The following is a 19,341-nucleotide window of genomic DNA, read 5'->3' as shown; positions in this document are numbered from 1 at the left end:
CTGCACCACCACATCAAAAAAAATGCAACAGTGTTCTCAGCCTGCAGACTGAAGAGAGCACAAAAAACGAGCACGTCTGGGGAAAAAAGATCAGAAGATGAGTGAAGATGACGTGATAATTTAAAAGTGATATAATCATTAGTCGCACTTTTGCAGGCCTTCCAACGCGATTCAAGTTGGGTTAATTGGGCTCATTTGCGTGCTCTGCTGCTGCAAGGTGAAGCGCACTGGACGCAATGGACAACACAAACTGCTCCTTGTCTCCCGTGCGTAAAGTCACACAATAATTACCGCTGAATAATAAAGACGATTACAACGGAAGCTGTAAAATAAATCTACCGGCGGTGATGATCTGACAGCACCGGCTAGCCTTTCACTTCCACGAATGACTCCCTGTGCAACCGCTTTAAACGAGCTCAGAGTACCAAATTATACACGTTTCTGCCCTCCGCACACCATTTCAGTCTGTGAAAAAAGTCGCTGCAGCGTGTCATGCAAATAAACCCCGTGTTGGCCAAGCAAAGCGGAGGGGCAGCACAGGTTAACGGTGTAATTAATATGCGAGGAGGTGACAGGAAAGCTCATCCGTACCTGATCTTGCTGTTGAGTCGCTTTCGACGGTGCATTGCCTTCCTTTGCTGTGGTCATGATTCCCTAAAGCTGGGAGAAACTGTTGTTTCCCCGGCAGGAGCAAGGGAAAAAATGCAAATACTGAAAGACACACACAGAGAGACGCACACACACACACCGGTGCAGAACCAGTAAGTCAAAAAAAAGAAGAAAAAGGAAAACGGTCTTTTTCCGGCGCCCACAAGCTTCGTGTGCAGTGACCAAGGTGTGAGATAACAAGTGGTATAAGGACTCGCTGCTCGGGAAGGGAAACGGCAAAGAAAAAAAAAGATTTTCAGTGGAAGCCAAAGAGGAGAGGGGGAGGAGGAGATAGCAGAGAGAGAGAGGGAGAGAGAGAGTCACGCATCTCTTCTTTAAACGCTCCGTGCGGGACTCTGCGTGCGCGCAAAACGCTTGACTTGCAAGTGATGCAGACTGAGTGGATTGCAATTAAAGATGCACGTTGAAATCACGCGGCTCAAACTTTAATTCAGAACTCGCGAGGAATACAAGTTCGTAAAATATTCGTTTAGATTCACGAGGACAGTAAAACGCTCCCATTTTAAACACGAACAGTCATTATCATAAAGTCTCATCGCCTTATTTAGATTCCTTCATTGCAAAAATAAAGCCAGCTCGCCATCTCATTAAGTCCATTCCCACATTCGTTTATTTTTCAGAGGCAGTGCTGCGGTAAAGCTGCCGGGTAAACTTTGCGATGGGAAATTAGTCTTTGATTTTCTTCAGTATGCCTGCAGCATTTTCATACAACAATTTTTGCACTGATTACGTTTCTTGTTGTAATTATGAAAAAAAGGAAATTCAATGCCTTGCTGCACTGATGCATTAGTAATGGCACTGAAACACTAAGTAGCCTGGATGTAATGTAACAGTATTAAATGTTATTCGGGAGCAGCAGCAGTAATAAAGTAATCACATTCAGTAGTGAGAATGTTTGAAATTATGCTCAAGACATGAGTGGCTGTAAAAAGTTATGACCCAGAGGATGGAGAAGCCTGCAATAAAGCGGGACTTGTTAGTGCTTGGGCAAAAACTGCATTTAAAACAGTTCTGCCAGTCTGAGACTTAAACTGAATCTTTAAGACTGAAGCAGGAGCAGGAAAAGTTTACACTGCAGTAAAACAGAAAGGAACCAATTTTGCTGTCTGCATTTCATGATAAGAACTAAGAATTTTTTCATGGGCTTGTTCAGTTAATTACATCTCCAAGAAATCATGTACAATCTCTATTAAACACCGTCAGGAAATGACTTACTTTGATTTGCTCCTAGATGTACTTAATGTTAATTAATACCTTGGTCTCCAGTTTGACTCTTTATATTGCAGGTTTGCAACTGAGTGTGCTGCACTGTTAATTAAAATCAGGTGGCAACTGGGTGAAGTCAATTACCTTTGAAATCCCAAATGAAAATCTGCAGTGTTGCTTTTTGTGACCAGCAGAGTGCAAGACACCGAAAAAAGCCCCGTTGTTCTAAAATAGATCGCCTCAAAATAAAAAAGAAAGAAAGAAAACCTTTAAAATATCCCTGCATGTGATATTATTGCATTGTTTTCTGCCAAATTGCTGTTTTCTATTTTCAGTCATGCTGACTTATGTTATCTTTACATTGACAAATAACAACTTGAGCATTCCCCAAAGAAATGGGGTTCTCTCTGTGAACCGATCTAAAAGAGAGGGAATAATATAGGAAGTATTTCACCTGGTGTTGAATTCATAATTCGATTCAATCACAAAAAATGTGAGGTCTATATGTCAATGGTAGGTTTGTTTCGAGAGTTGATGAACTATTTTATCCCCTTGGAACATGTTATTTACTACCTGGTGGAGTAACCATTGGTAGCAAGCACAGCTGTTAGACATTTCTTGCTTTTTGCAAAGTGTCCAAAGCTACCGACGTGATTAACATTCTGAGGTCTAAGTCATCACTGGTGGAAACCCTAACTCTAACCCAATCTGAATATGCATTTTTGGTTTGTGAACACAATTTCCCCCCAAAAGTCAGTTTGGACTTTCTCTAAAATATAGGGCTAGGCTTACCACCTGTGATGGGTTAGTCCTCGGATAGTTCAGAGACTGGTTAAGCAACTCTATGTCTGTGTGAGTGTGTACAATGAACTCACTGCCATGTTAAAGAAACCAGTTTAGAGATGATTTGAGCTTTGCGATATGGGACGTCATCTGACATCAGAAGATGGCTACATGACGAGCAACAATACGCAGGAAGGCAGGTGTCATGTTTAAATAATGGTCATGAGCTAAAAAATAAATATCCCCCACACTTTTACACCACCACCAGCCTGACCCATTGATACAAGGCAGGATGTTCTTTATGACAAATTTACAACCTACCATCCAAATGTAGCAGCTAAAATGAAGACTGGTGATACCAGGTAATCTTTTCCCAATCTTCTATTGTCCAATTTTTTTTGTAAACCTGCACAAAATGTCTCAGTTTCCTGTTCTTAACTGACAAGAGTGATAATCAGTGTGTTCTTCTACTGCTATAACCCATTTGCGCCAAGGTTTCATGTGTTCAGAGATGCCTTTCTGCATACTTTGGTTGCGATGAATTTTTGCTCAAAGCAGTCTGGTCATTTTCCGATGACCTCTGGCATCAATAAGGCACTTTTACCGAGAAATCTCTGTAAACCCTAGAGATGGTTTTGTGAGAAAATCCCAGTAGATCCGCAGTTTCTGAAGGGTGATGCGAGGGTGATGTTTCCCACTCTGTTGCATCACCTTTTCTTTAAAAAGCAATCTCAAAGTGTTTTTTTAACAGAGGAGATCAATTGCTGTGCTTTGCAAAGCCAACAAGCTATTCTTGCTTCATATAGGATTTTAGCTGCTCAACAGTTTGGTGCCTCTTTTGTCATATCTTTTGTGTCACGATAAGTCAAACACACAGAGCAATGGATCTGTTTTTATTTCAGCGCTGCCCGAGAGCACAAAGATTTAATATTAGTTTTAAACCAGGTCCCTTGGATCCCTTTAGATTCTCAGAATCTTTTAAATAATCCTCGTACTGCATGATAAAATCCACAAATTCTTTGCAATCTTATACTGAGAAACATTATTCTAAAACTTTTGCACTATTAGCCTATGTTGTCTTTTGTTGCTGTCCTATCATTTATTAAATGTGTTGCTGGAATGAAATTTAAAAAGCTTCTAATAAAAAAAAACAGTCAAACTTCTGAGTTTTAATTTAATATAATGTTTCAGAACAATTTTCTGAATTCTGTTTCATTAATATTTTACACAGGGTCATGTATTTCCAAATTCCCCTTGAGGACACATAAGTGTGCGTGTGTGAAATAGTCAGTGAATAACATTGCCAGTAAGTCCTTTTGTGTATTTTTACAATGCATGTTTTCTAGCACTTTAGTTGAAATAATGACATCCTAGTCTTTTATTTTAACTGTTAAGCACTTCCTGTGTCATGTAACACCACGTAGTGACATGAAGAAAACTGAATATACGTTACGCGAACATACAAAATCTACCAGAAGTAGCGTGCCATTTATATGCCACAACATCATTTAGGGTAAATAAAACTTATTAAAAACTAAAGTAACTAAGTTAAAAACTACACTTCAGTTTGGATTAGGGTGGTAGACCATACAAAAAACATAAGAGGCCAACATTCTTCTGGCTGTGTACAGTAGGCCATGAAGAGTGATGTGCAGTGCTGAAAATTTGGACTACATTATGCACTCTCTCATAGCTGGCAGCATTTTTCAAAATTTTGAAACATTTCAAATTTGTTGGTCCTAATTTGTTGGCTACAAAAACTTAATGGTTGTGTGCAGAATTCTGACACATGAACAAGAATGAAAGCCACCCGGTGTTCACAGCTTCATCCACATTAGAAGCCTTCCCTGGCAACTCAGCCTGTGCTTACCATCAACAGGATGATGTATGAAACCGAAACAACTTCTCAACAGCCAATCAATCAGCTCCAGACTAATGATGGCCACTTTTGGCCAAAGCCCCATTGGCCGATGACGGATGCTGTGTCGTTGTACCGCCGTGGCCAAGAACACAATCACTACCTCGCTGTGGCTGTGTTAAGGAGCGAGCGTACAAACCTCACGTCTCCGATGTTGACAAATGGACACCAGACGGCAGTGATGAATGCTCCTGGGGGGGGTGGGTGGCTCTGTTTAAATACACATTCCTGAAAAGTTAGGAATTAACTGACTGGCAGTGCCAACCTGTCTAAACAAATGGAGCCATCCGCTCACTTCTGCCTCATCATTTCACTGCCAATGGAAAGCCAGCAGCCAACCCGATGAAGTGAAAGAGCTTTGCCTAATTAAAACCTCAGATTAATACATGCTTGCCACAACCTTTAAATACTAAACATTGATGCATTATTTTCACCCTGACACTAACTTTGTAATATTAGAGAAAAAATGGCTACTGAATGATTATATAGATAATAATTGCTATTATTAGAGAAGCTTTTCCAGTTTACCCTGCACACTTCCAGTCCGTCATTCTGTAATTGTATGTGCATTTGTTCAGAACAGTCTGCAAGGGCAAGAACAATCGATTGTAATTTTTTAAGAAAGCCTCCAAAAATTGTTGCACAAATTGAATTCAATAACAGCTTTCTTTTTTCAGCGTAATTTCAGAAACAGAGACCAAGGCAAACTCTGTCCAAAGCAAACAGTTTTTATTTATCTTGTTCTGTTTTTCTTGAGTACTTTGGCTGTACAGCTTTTTAAAAATGGAGATATTTGGAGAATCAAAGCATTAAATCCCTGGTAACACCAGTGGGCATGAGAGGCATCATGCACATTTCATGGAAATCTGCTTTGTTTCAGATTACGTCTTTTGTTGAAAGAAAATAGCTCAATGTGTGCTAATAAAAGGCTTGAAAGGCTGAAATAACATCCAAGCAGACACAGTTGAAAGAACGAGGCAGAGTCCCTATAGCCAAAAAATGACCACATACACCATTATTGTGAAGAAACATATGGGTCTATAATGATCCTTCCTCTGCCCTATGTCAGCAATATAACCCCATGGCGCACTAATGATTAGTGTTAGCTGGTTCAGCTCAGGAGGATAAAATGAGAGGTGAGAGAGGTCGTGTGTTACTTTTACTCTCACTTTAACCTTCTGAGTTCGTGATCACTCTCCTATTAAATGATCGCATGACCTTATGAGTTCACAAGTGTGTTGCCAGCTTATATCTTCTCTCACATATTATTTGGCTGCTCAGAAAGAAATAGCATAGTATTTAAATGGTTTCAGCTAATATATATATTGAATTTCTCTCAATCTAGCATGAAGTTATGAAATGATAAGACTTTTATTTTTTAAAATACTAATGTATTTAAATATAAACAAATATACTAATCATGGCATTTTTCTAAATCTAATTCAATAGTTTTTGGTCTCTAAACCAAACAAGTAGTTTCTAAAATTAGACATCAATACCTTTTAAAAAATAGTATAACTGAAGTGAAAAAGTGCGCCACATTTACGGTGAAATGTTTCACTTCACCACCAGCGCTGTCCATCCTCCAAATGTGGACTTTCTTGCCCTTTGAGGGTGTAAAACACTCAATTTTGTGGTAAATTGTGTGAAACTTTGCAAATTGGGGTCCAAAAACACCAATAAATTGAAAATTATTATTATTATAAAATTATGACTATTTGATGAACTGCCCTGAGACTGCCCGGTGTATCAGAGAAACTCAGGAGGGTTTTCTCCAAGCATGACATCCCGGTGTACTTCAGACCCAGCAACACACTCAGACAAAAACTGGTTCACCCGAAAGACAAAACGCCAAAACACAGACTTAACAATGTGGTGTATGCTGTACAGTGCAGCGAGGAATGCCCAGACCTCTACATTGGAGAGACCAAACAGCCACTTCACAAGCGCATGGCACAACACAGAAGAGCCACCTCCACAGGACAAGACTCAGCTGTCCATCTGCATCTTAAGGATAAAGGACACTCTTTCGAGGATGCCAATGTTCACATTTTGGACAGAGAGGACAGATGGTTTGAAAGAGGAGTGAAAGAAGCCATCTATGTCCACTGTGAGCGACCATCTTTGAACAGAGGCGGTGGTTTACGAAACCAACTCTCTGCCATCTATAATCCAGTTTTGAGATCCCTTCCCAGACGCCTTAACGCCCACTCACACCCTGGGCCATCTGACCTCAGGAAATCGCATGATAAGGTGGGGCCAGGTTTCACAATGAACTCACCCGAAACTCTGGCTGATTGGGACCCAGTTCCACACCTTGGCTCAGGCGATTAGAGGATCATCAGGGGGTCCTTTTGTCCCTCTGTGGGGGGACACTCCCACCAGGTTTATATCTGGGACTCTCCACCATTTGACCTTAGAACTGAAGAAGCTTCTCGGATGAGAGGTGAAACGTCTTCAAGTAACTTAAAGAAGTCCAGACGCTTTTCTTTGCAAGCTCCTTTGACTACGATGACCTGGATGACCGAGAACCTTCACAGACATACGCCCTGAGACTGTGTTGTCCTGGTTCTACGCAGGAGATGCCCAAAAAACATCAGAATAGGTGTCTGTATATATAGGCAACTGGAACTTTTTCAATTACCCATACACATAATGAACTGGAACGATCCTGAAACAAGTAATAAATCTGTTAGTTTTGTTCATAATAAAGCTAATAAAGTGGCATCCCACAGTCAACAACCTTCCCACCACTCTTTGTCATTCCTGCCACTCTTTCACGTGTGCACACGTGGAAAAGCTCGTTATCGTGATACTCAGACTACCCTCCGCATCTAGCTAGCACTACAGAAGCAGAGGAAGATGAACTGTGTTGCTTGAAATGGTTTTCAACATGAAACTTTGCCATCTGCCTTGCAAGGTTCTGGTACAGAGTTTGGATTTTTGCAGTCAGCACATATTCACATGGAGAGGTGGCAGTACATGAAGCGTGATGCTTAGGAAATGAATTTGAGAAACTGGAGGAAATTAAAAGTTTGTACAATGCCATTCATTTTAGAATTCCCGGCAGGCTAGATTAAACTTTCCTGCTTAATTCACAATGTGAATTTAACAATAAATTCATTGTTTTTTTTGTGTGTTTTTTCAAGGTTGTGTGTGAATAACCCACCAGGGTAAAGAAGAGCTGGCCCTCTGTTATGATAGTTTACTGCTATGGCATAGTATCTACCTTCAATCCTCACTGTTAGGTTAGGTCAAAGATGGCAGTGAGCCATTTGATTTTGTTGATGCTCTTTAGCTTCACTTGTCACAAAAAATAATGCTCAGAGCAGCAGAGGTCAGCTGATCGCACAGGTTTGGCCACAAAGAAAACAGGTTAGTCGCTTGCCCCCGCTACACTGAATCTAAGGATTTCCCCACCTGCTAAATCCCACATAAATCTCACTGAGTGCCTGTGCAGTGATTCAACTGAACCAAGCTCAATTGTATTAAAAGTCCCTGAACTGAAATCCAAAGACTCATATAAAGTTCATTCATTTCCTTTAATTTACATCCAAATGGTAAGAATGTAATTTCTGAGGGAGTGCTGACATGTTTTTATCAGTCTTGTCCTAGCTGATAAAATGATAGTATTAAAAATACACTAAAGAGCCCATAAAAGAAGTCCAGGGAACATTTATGAAAGACACTGAAACTGAGACTGTCTTGAATGTAGCAAAATAACCATGTGATTAATTAAACCAGGTGTGCTGTGTCCACACTCTCATGCTGAAAATTTAGTTCCCAATTGCTTTGAATTTTATGCGTACCCACATCGAAAATCCACATGCATAAAATGTGTCCCAACACACCAATCTGTGAAGAAAATCTAAAAAAAGTTATAGCCTGTTTCAGTCTTCCAGAACATATTCCGACAGTGCATATAACCAAAACCAACTGTCAGTGTTATTTTATTTCCTAATAGACCAGCACAATACAAAAGTTGAACAAAAGTCATGCACCATGACCTGTTTTGATTAGGGAGTTATCAGTTTCCTTGTAGACTAGTATTCTTTCTTGGAGGTAAATTTTGATGTTGCAAAAATCATGCATAGTATTTCGCAGTAGTACTCAGCCTCCCTGCAGGTGGTGAATGATATGAGTGTGTGCCTCAATTTTTCCACTCCTATTTGGCTGACGAATGACAGCGAGCATTGGGATACTAGAAATAAATAATTGCTTTTCCATCTTTCCCCCTCCTTCTCCGTCTCCTTGTAAAGAGCCTATGTGAGGTCTTACATAAATATAGCTCGGACCCATCATCCTGACGGAGAGGCCCTGCATCAGGATTCAGTTATGCCAGGTGTGACTCATCAGTCTTCACAGCACTCAGGCGTGAAATGTCAACAGAGCCAGATTCCACAACCATGCCTCTGTTTCCAGCACCGGGCTGATGAGCACGTCTGTTGTGAATGAGTTTTTCTAGCCTTTTTCTTATCAGCATACTTGCTGTATACAGTACATTCTGTCTGCTGCTAAAATAAGGCAAGAAACCATGCAGGTCTTCATGCGGCATCATCTTCACTTTTCATCATCACTTTTTTTTAACCCCTCAGGTGAGAGACCAAGCTATATCAGCAACTAAAATTACAGAGTGGGATCATTTATGATATTCACTGCCAGCTCATCTGCTTCAGATGAGCTGCTTATATCATCACTTTGGGCAATAAGTACATCTACCTCAAGGCTCCTGAGGCAGTAAATCTACTACAGGTCTGCTATTAATAGTTGACTGTGAAACATTGTAGTACTGAGATGTGGAAACTTACAGAATAATCAGAGCCTAAAATGTAAAAAAGATATTTAAAACAACTTCATCCTTTTGACAGCAATGGACCACTTCCTGTATAAATAAACTACACACAACCACACTGAGAAACTGCACATGTAAATACACAGCTAAAGTGAAGACGTGGCTGGATTGCTTGAGGCAGAGATGAGGTCCAGAGCCAGGAAAGAACATATGAGAAAATCAATTGAAACACTGCTGAACACAGAGGTTTCTGCTGTCTTTGATTAGTCTGCTGCTGATGTGGATAAAATAAAATAAGCAGACATCTTTAAAAATCCCCTGTCAACCAGCAACTTTATTTAAAGCAATTATATCAAGTGAGTAAGTTTGAACATGTTTCATCCAATCCTTACTTCCCTTTTGGAGCCACATAAAACCTTTAAATGATGCCAGGTCTACTGGCTAAACCACCTTGAGAATGGATCACAAGTGCTAGAAGCTGTGCCACCTGCATCTAACCTTAGCACACGGTTTCTGAAAATCACTCCAAAGACAGCACAATTAACATTTGTTTTTATAGCCATAACCAAACCTGCCAAGCTATTATGCGCTTCTTTTCCAGGTCAGGCCAAAGGTCGGAGGTTCAGGAAAATACTTTTCTGTGTCTGCACTTCCTGTAATAATAAAGAGGGCTTTCATTAGTTTCATCCTTTTTCTCATCCATTTCTATGTCCTTGTTAAAGTTACTCTACTTCACTGTCCTGTCTTTTCCACACAGAGCTAATATATGCTAATAGCATAGTCTAACAGGTGCAGCATGGACATCATCTTGTTTTTGAAAGCTTACACTGTCATGAAAGCAGCGGTTTTCTAATGCATTACAATGGGCTCCCTCAGGATCGCTTTAAATCAGTGCCTTGTGTTTTGCATGATTGGAAAACTGATCTGACTCTGAATAACTTTCTAACATCCATCCATACAGACATACATTCATACATACACTCTCAAAGCAGCTGTGATTAGCACTTTTTCACTTGCTCTTTCAGGTGATAGCAAGTGCTCCTTCAGCAGCACATCGTTTCACTTTTTCAAGAACCAACACTTTCTGCTACACGCAGAGTAACAACACACTACCAGCACCTGCTAACACCTGCTAGCTCTGTTAAAAAAAAGCCACCACACTATAACACACTTCAGCACCAGGCAAAAGGACAGCTCCCAGTACTGATCCAGACGCCATCAAAAGCCTCGATGTGCTGAAATAGATTTCAGCACCACTTAATGGACAGCTCCGACAGCGCATTTCACAGCCACATCCAGGACTCCTTTCTCCAGGAAGTGGGAACCTGGAGAGAAAAATAACAGCACAATAGCTTTCTCCTGCTTTTTTTTCTCCAGAGAAGTTACAGCTCCAGCCTTTGAGGAAATGATCTCGAACAAGCATCAAATGTCATCAGTGTCCTATCATTATTATAAATTGATTTGACTGGAAAGGATTCATTCTTGCATGGCAGTTTCTTTAAAATTACCACTCATTATTTGCAATTGCAGCACTGAACTGTTTTGTGGACTACCGGCGGACAGTTTTCAAAAGCAAAGAAGGGAGTAAAGAAAATAAAATTGTGTAAAAGTTTTTGAAGTAAAGTGGGGACACTTTCGGAATACATTGCACTCCTATTCATCAGTTGTCAAGTAACTTAAAATAGAAATCTAACATATATTTTGTGTGCCTGTAAGGGTGTATTAGCTTTTCTTCATATGCACTTTAAAAATTGTTTTAAGCAACGCAATCTGATTTCTGCTTTTTGTTTTAGCATGCGTGAAAGTATAATACTTTCCCCTCACCCCAACTGGTCGCAGCATACGGCCGCCCCTCCCTGAGCCTGGTTCTGCTGGAGGTTTCTTTCTGTTAAAAGGGAGTTCTTCCTTCCCACTGTCACCAAAGTGCTCGCTCAAAGAGAATCATATGATTGTTCGAGTTTTCTCTGTTTTCTTGAGTGCCTTGAGCCAGTTGTTGTTGATTTTGCGCTATATAAATAAAATTGAAGTGAATTTTGAGATTTATTAAATGTGCCAATGGCAGCTTGTGCAGACATCATTGCTTGTGAGCAAAGTATTGTTGGTGTGAATCCCAGTTTTAAGACATAAAGAAAAAGAAATGAATGAAGATGTAGGTTTTTTTATTCTTCTTATTAAATTGTTTTCTTTTTGGCAAAAACAACCAAAAATACACATGAAAACAATCAATTAACAAAGAACTAAATTAAACAGGAAGAACACAAATTATTGACTGAAAAGCTTTCAAGCTTTAACTTATTACACTTACCCTCGACACAGGGAACATTCTAATCGGCAACGCTTTTATAAAAACATTTCAACAAAACAAAGAGAACAAAGTAAATAATAAAAGTAAACAAATGTGCCACTTAGAATACACACAGATTATATTTCACTTGAAGTTATTTAGTTGTATGAAGCAGGATAGGAGTACCTTATCTTAATTGTAAGCTTACTACAGCCTGACTGATTAGCTATTTGCTGTACAGGTATCAGGATTTATAAAGACCAATGAATGAAAATTAAAAGTAAAGATGAAACAGCACAAACGCATTAAATCACATTGTAATTTTTAATGTTGCAGTTTGTCCACAGATCAAGGGCGTAGATTTGGTTTTGGCATTGGTGGGGACGGATGATTCAACCACCGAACTCTGCCCTGTTTCTTTTTTTTTCCTTTTCGTCTTTGCTTCTTGATAAAAAAAAAAGGAGAAATATACTTGCTTACATATGCTATTCTACATGCTTTTAAACCATTTAAAATGACAATTTATATGTGAATTATATAATGTTATATTACTATTAAACAAATGACTGACTAAGTATTTTATACTTTAGTTTACTTCAACCATATTCCAAATCAGGTATCATACAATAATAAAAATAGCTTAAAATACAGTCATGACAATAAAAGAATATGACTTTAAGGACTTAACAACATTACTTCAGTTAAACTACACCAACATCTCTTACACATTAGCACTAAGGGAACACTGAATGACCTGGTGGGTTTTTGTCCATAAAACTACTCATCTAAGATTACCACAAAGTAAAAGATCTCTCAGCAAAATTATGCAACATTTTAGGCACTATTGCCCCAATCAAATCAGTGAGCTGAGATGTTTTACTCTAAACATGAACTACTGTTACAGCAACAGACATGGACTACTGGTGCCCCACACAACAACTCAATGTCAACTATGTAAAGGAGCCAAACACATGCCTTCTCCTCTCATTAACTGAGATAAACTGCTGGCATATTTGTTTTACATCTATACTGTCCAGTCTCTCCTGGTGGACATGGCAACACGTTATTCATGGTTACATACAATTTTAGACTGATGTGGGCCAAAGCCTAAAACGATGTGCTCGGAGTTTGCTGTTCTCCCCGGTTCAGATATTTGAAGTTTGCACAGCTACATTCTCGCCTGAAATTTTTTAAAAAGTTTATTTTGCAACCCAGAAAGAGTAATAAGAGGGGCACTGAAATTCGGGATTGTCCAAGAAAAAACGGGAGGGTTGGCATGTATTGCCTTGCATAGCCTGTAACGTTATTATGATGGACAGGTTTTATGAGTGAACTTGACTTTAAGTCACTTACAGGTTTCTTTGAAAAATACTTTCTTATATCCAGGTTCTTTTTGCTGCCATCCTCCTCTCCTCCTTGCAGGTCCTCGCAGCGCAGGATTGCCGCTGCTAAAACTAAACAGAGCTCCCTGAAAGGCACAGCCAATCACATTGGCCATATTTGTCACATGAGGTAAGACTCCAGTAGAGAACGTAATTTAACTCTTTCTGAGCCGCTGGGTGAATGAGACGTTGACAGATCGCTTTTTTTTTTTTGTATTTCTATCGGTTTTGTTTTTCTTTACTCGAAGAGATCAAATTATTGGTGGGGACAATTCAATAATCGCTGGATATTGGTGGGGACATGTCCCTCCCGTCCATGCCAAATCTACGCCCTTGCCACAAATGCAACAACCAGCTGAGCCGAGCAGAGATAGATAGAACATAAATGAGTGGATAAATAACTCCAATAAACACGTTAGGTAAATCGGTTTATAATACATGCATCTGAAAGGTGATATATGTTGGAATTTCATTTCACTAAATATCAGTATCAAACTGAAAAATCCAACATGCGTTGGGCTCTATCGTGTACTACCTTGAGCACTTTTTAGAACAAAATTCAGTTATTTTCTGCACACGCTTTTTTTTTTTTAAGTCTTATTTAAGTCTTACTAATTAGAATTCATGACTGTGTACAGTTTTCAAGATTATTGGCAGGAACGCTGTTCCAAGCGTTGCGAAGAACTCATTCGGGGTCTTCTGTGGATTTAGGCTGTCTCATTATCTTTTGTGTCTCCATGTAATCTCCGACTGATTAAATGACTTATAACTCGGCTGTACGCATGGGGTGGTTGTCATCCTGAAGAAATATTTGATTGTATTTTGAGGAATGCAAACAAGCATAAATTAGATATTCAAGTCAAACACGAGTGGATCTTTGTTTTTTCTTCAGTAGAATAAATGCAGTTTTGCTATCAAACTGACATTGTTTTTAGATGGACTAGCTTTTGTGCAAAGTGTGTGGAGAGTAGCAGAGAAATTGGAGTAATCAGCAATGACCTCACTACACCCTGTAATTTTCCTCAGATGGAACATGTTGTTCTCCATGATAAACTAACTGAACACGAAGAAGAAAGCAAAAGCTAGAGTCATAAAAAAGGACATGATTCTCTTGAAAGAGCGAGTCATTCTGACTCATGTGTAGGCATATAATAATTACAGTGCCTTTTCATTCACTTGTGCTACAAAAATTATTCCTATTAAAGCTGGATCTTCTTTTTCTCTAAATGAAATAATATTTCTGAGACTTTTATTTAAAAGAAATACACCCTCAGTGACACCACAAACCAAACTGAAGCCCAATAGGGTCTGATATTTACTGTAAATGTTTCCAACATTTGGATTCAGACTCAAACAAGAAATCACAAAAAAGTAAAAAAAACAAACAAACAAACAAAACCCAAAAGAAATAATGTTTCTGTTATACCAAGTTGATTTTGCTCTTAACATTTTTCAATTACCACTCTTTTCCTTTCTAAATAATAGTAACAGATCTACTCTGAAAAACACTACTAATCAAAGGAAATGCAACACCTTTTTGGTTTAAGCATTCTTAAGGAACACAAATATGCTCATAACTGCTTCAGTTTTGGGCCATAAAGCCATAAAGGCTTGAAAAAAACTGGACAAAGTGGCACATTTTTCTGAAAAAAAAAAAGCCTTTCTCACACACGCATATGCATTCTATGCAAACTTCTGAAGTGCTATGTCAGTGTGCTCTATTAAAGCTTATTCAATAAACAATAAGCTAGCGAACTGTGCGCTTCAGCAGTTTCTGCCTGAATGAGAAATAGAGCTGTGAGTCCAAAATAATGTAAACAATGCCTTTGTCCCACAGGGCATTACGGTAATATAAAGTTTCCCACGAAATAGCTCAAGGCTTTAAGAAAAAAGAGTGACTTGTGTTAAAATGTGATGATATAACCATTTTATATACTCAGATAAATAAATAAATTAGTAAAAAAGAGCAAGCAAATGCAAAAGCAAAAAAAAAAAAAAATACAGAGAAGTTATTTGTAACTGCAGTGGTTGAGCTGTAGCTGCTGCCTGCGTTGCTCTCTTAGTCTCTAGACCATGATAAATCACAAGTTGGGAGAACATTTGTCACAGTGGGCCACATGTCCTTTCATCACACCAGGTCTCTCTCTTTTTCTCCCTCACTCGCCCCTCATTCCTTCAACCTCCATGCTTGTTTCATTCCTCACAGAAAAGCTTTGTTGTGAATTTGTCACTGCCCGTGCCTCTGTGCTCTGTTAGCCATGCCCTTGGGTTTCTAATAGGACCAGCGGTGCATGGTGGCACTGAGATAGAAGTGGAGCTTGGTGGGGTGCTCTCTTACCCAGCCAGGAGAAGAATAGATGGTTATGCTAAAAAAGGGGTTTTTTGACAGGTAGCGCACTTGTGCCACAGGGGAAATTTAAATACAGAGAGTTTATGAAGATACGTCACACACTGAAGAGGTGTTTGACATATGTATAGTGTGTGCCAGTGCTGTAAAGAGACAAATAAAAAGTGAACAACAATGAAAGTTTAAGACCCGGAGGTGGGCTCGCTGATGCCCAGGGAGGGTAACGCTGGAACTGGATCTTCTTTTATAGGTGTTGACAATCATACTCTACTTGACAAATCCCTCCGAGCAGCAACAACAACCAGCCTCAAAAAATAAAAATAAAAAAATAAAAAATGAAAACATAAGAGAATGGAAAAAGTAAAGTGAGCAAACACATTTCTGTCTGCATCCCAGAAGCAAGAGTCAAAACAGATCTATACCATTCAATTTAAAAGTCAGCCATTTCGCCTGAAGTTTTGAAGATGGGACAGATCAGCCTAGATCACAAGCTGATTTAAGAGGTAATTATAGAGGTAAAGGTAGTCCCGATAAGCTGCTTATACCCACAGAGTATTCTTTTGTGTGAGGGTGAGCTGAGGATGATTTGAAATATTAAAGGTGAGATTGCTAGCAGGGGGATACTTCCTCGAAGCAGGCAATAAAATAACTCATTAAAACTTCTCGTCTCCTAAGACAGAAGATAAGCAACTGGGTAAGGAGGGCGGGTTCCGACAAAGACAAACCAAATAACCTCGACGGCGGAGATTCGTTATCAAAATCACCCTTTTTTTATCAAGCTTTTCTGATTCAATGTCAAAACCCCCTGCATATCAGTAATGACGGGATTTTAATAACACGGATTTTGCCTGAATAGAGTTGATTATAAAGTACAGAGTTTGTACGTGCAGGCATATTCAAAATGACTTTTTCCAATAGAGTACTCTGTGCTGTGGATGTTGACCCTGAACAGAATACCGGTGAAGACCAATGCATACAGACTGCACACAGAATTAATGGGAATGTCAGGGTTATGAAATTGAAAAAAGAAAAAACAAGAAAAAAATAGAGTGAGATAGACCAGTTTACATTTACATAAAAGAGGCATTCATTTAAAACCTCTGAAATGTTTCTGCTTGGTTTTTTGTCTCTTTCTAACTTTACAACAACTTACAATTTTGCTTGCACATTTGGTAATGTAACAGGAAGGGAAGACAAAGTGAAAAGAAAATAATGCCGAAAATCCAGCTAGACGATAATTTGTGTATTTAGCTTGCTATACGCTCTTTTTTTTGCCCAATTAACAGTTTAGTTTTCTATTTAACTAGCTAGCTGAGGGAGCCCTATCATTCTGATGGCCACTTTGTAAGGTTCAGTTGTACAACTGCACAATAATGCAGCAACTCAATGCTTTGAGGCATGTAGACGTGATTAGGCTGAGCTGCTCAAGTTTGAACCAAACATCAGAATGGAGATGAAAGGTCATTAAAGTGGCTTTAAGATACAAGATTCAAGGTCTTTATTGTCAGTACAACAATATACACAGGATACAGCATTCCGAAATGCCGTTTCACCCCAAGCCGCCCATGGTGCATTTATAAGAATATAAAAAAATATATATCTCCAAGAGCTATAAGACTATAAATTACAAATAAATAATAATTCACTAAATTTGGCTAAAATTAAGAGATAAAAAGGTACTATTACTATCTATGTACAGTAAAAAAAGACTTCGAATGTGGCATGGTTTGCCAGATGGGCTGGTCTGTGTATGTCAGAAACTGGTCTACTGGGATTTTCATGCACAACTATCTCTAGGATTTACAGACAATTGTCAAAAAAACAGAAAACATCCAGTCAGTTAACATCCAGTGAGTTAATGCTAGAGGTGAGGGAAGAATGGCCAGACTAGTTCATGAGAACTGTATTTCAAATAACCACTCATTACAACCAAGATAAGCAGAAGAGCATTTCTGAGTGCACAACATATCAAACCTTGAGGCAGATGGGCTACAGCAGCAGAAGACCACACTGGGTACCACTCTACATTTGACAGAGGTTCAGCAAAACTGGGCTGCAGAAGATCAGAAAATGTTGGCTGGTTGGATGAGTTGATTTTTGCTGTCACGTTTGAACAGTATGATCTGAATTTGATGTTAATACCTGATAGCAACCAGCCTTGTATCAAAGGTTCAGGGTGATGGTTCTGGTGGTAAAACTGTGTGGGGGATATTTCCTTAGCACTCTTCGGACTCTGTGGTAGCAGATAACCATCATGCCGTTCATTGTTCATCCCACTTTGATCACAGTCTACCCGTCATTAGGGCTGCCACAAATGATTATTTTGATAGTCGACGAGTCACCGATTATTTTTGCGATTAGTTGACTAATCGTGCATTGGACGTAAAACACAGCTTATTGCACCAGCATCTGCTCTTATATAACTATCATTAGCTTACAACTTGAAGTGTTTAAGGTATGTGCTAACTAAAAATGAAGACAAGATGATAGTTTATTAAGCAGATTGTCTCGGTGGAGTTTAATAAACTCAGCCGTCTGCTCCTTGCTATCTAAAATGTAACAGGACACTGGAGTAAATTCTCTGTCATCTCACACTTCTGTTTAATCAATTTTCTGTTTGATGTTTATTCAGCTGTGTGAAAATTATAACTTTAATCTGATTTACTCAGGAACAAATAAAACACTGAAAAAAGCCAAACAATAACATTTGTAAGTTATCTAAGTGACTTATATATAATGTTTAAGATGAGCAGCAAAAGACCGCGGGGATCTGAAAACATATGTGCCGGGGATTTCCGTGTTATCGCCAGCTCTAGTGAGCCTTGAACCCCGTTCAGCTATCGAGCTGGTGGGTAGCAGATGTCTCCGAAAAAGTCGGAGCACTTATGCAAATATGTGATGTCTTGATAAACCGAGCAGATATTTGAAGTTTACACAGCAACATTCTCGCCTGAAAATAATGTACTTGGCTGTAACGTAATTAACTTACAAATGCAGTCTCCGAAGGATACAGCCCCTGAAGAACACAGCTAGGATACCGCTGTGTACCCCAAAGAAGAAGAAGAAGAAGAAGAAGAAGACTGCTTCTTCTTCTTTGGGGTTTCACGGCAGCTGGCATCCTTGTACGTGCACTGCTGCCATCTTCTGTTTCAGTCTATTATTACACTCCTACTACTTATTCCTGCGTCTTTCCGGATCTTACAGAGCTTCAAACGACGCGTCGACTATTAAATTAGTCGTCGACGATTTTGATAGTCGACGTAATCGTGACTAGTCGACGTAATCGTGACTAGTCGACTAATCGTGGCAGCCCTCCCCCTCATCCCATTCCTGCTCCAAGTAGAACAATGCAGGAAATTACAAATCTCAGATTGTCTCAAATTGGTTTCTTTAACAATGTTTGAATATATTTAGTCTAATGTAACTTTATTTAGTTTATAAGTTTATATAGTTTGGGGAATACAAATGTAAAACACTGCTAGAAAGCAAGAGAGAACAGTCAGCCACAGGTCTGCCATAACAGCAGTCTTTTAAAGATTTAGGCCAGAAAGTAAAACACCACAGGTCTACATGAAATGTGTTAGTAAAGCATCCATTTCAAAGAATGTTAAGGCCATTGAGAAACAAATGAGAGGCAAAAAGGGGGAAAAAATAAACACCAATCCCATTGGCTCCAACTGTAGTTGAACTAAATAACAACTTCAGCCAAGCTTTTTATCCCACATCTTTAATTTAATGCTTATACATTTTTTATGTCAGTATTTTCTACTGTGCGTTATCACTCTTAGACAGCAATAAATGGCCTTTGGGTCAAGCCAACATAACATGTTAATGTGAAACTAAAAGTCTTCTTTCAAGCTTTTGTGCAGGAGTTATTTATTACCATACGTTTAGCTGCTGCAGACTGCTGGAGAAAAATCGTGTGAAATTATGTTTGCTGTAATGGTTAATTGCTGAATC

General features: G+C 39.1%; 1 protein-coding gene across 5 annotated transcripts in view; it reads right to left on the bottom strand.

Annotated features, from left to right (window-relative positions):
* Positions 1-19,341, bottom strand: part of LOC102784658 (A-type potassium channel modulatory protein DPP6-like) — a 252,396-nt gene that overhangs the window by 118,253 nt on the left and 114,802 nt on the right. The window contains exon 1 of one of the 5 annotated variants that reach the window (XM_006799204.3): positions 592-907. The exons of the other annotated variants lie outside the window; for them this stretch is intronic. Coding sequence (XP_006799267.2) covers positions 592-648 — 57 coding nt within the window. The 5' untranslated portion in view covers positions 649-907. Of the gene's footprint in view, positions 1-591; positions 908-19,341 lie in introns of those variants that run through there. 5 annotated transcript variants of the gene reach the window in all.

This window comes from Neolamprologus brichardi, chromosome 9 (assembly GCF_056152115.1).
Source record: "Neolamprologus brichardi isolate AB-2024 chromosome 9, ASM5615211v1, whole genome shotgun sequence".
In the NCBI taxonomy this organism is placed as follows: Eukaryota; Metazoa; Chordata; class Actinopteri; order Cichliformes; family Cichlidae; genus Neolamprologus; species Neolamprologus brichardi.
The sequence above is the reverse complement of the archived record's forward strand: the minus strand, read 5'-3'. Positions and strand labels throughout refer to the sequence as shown.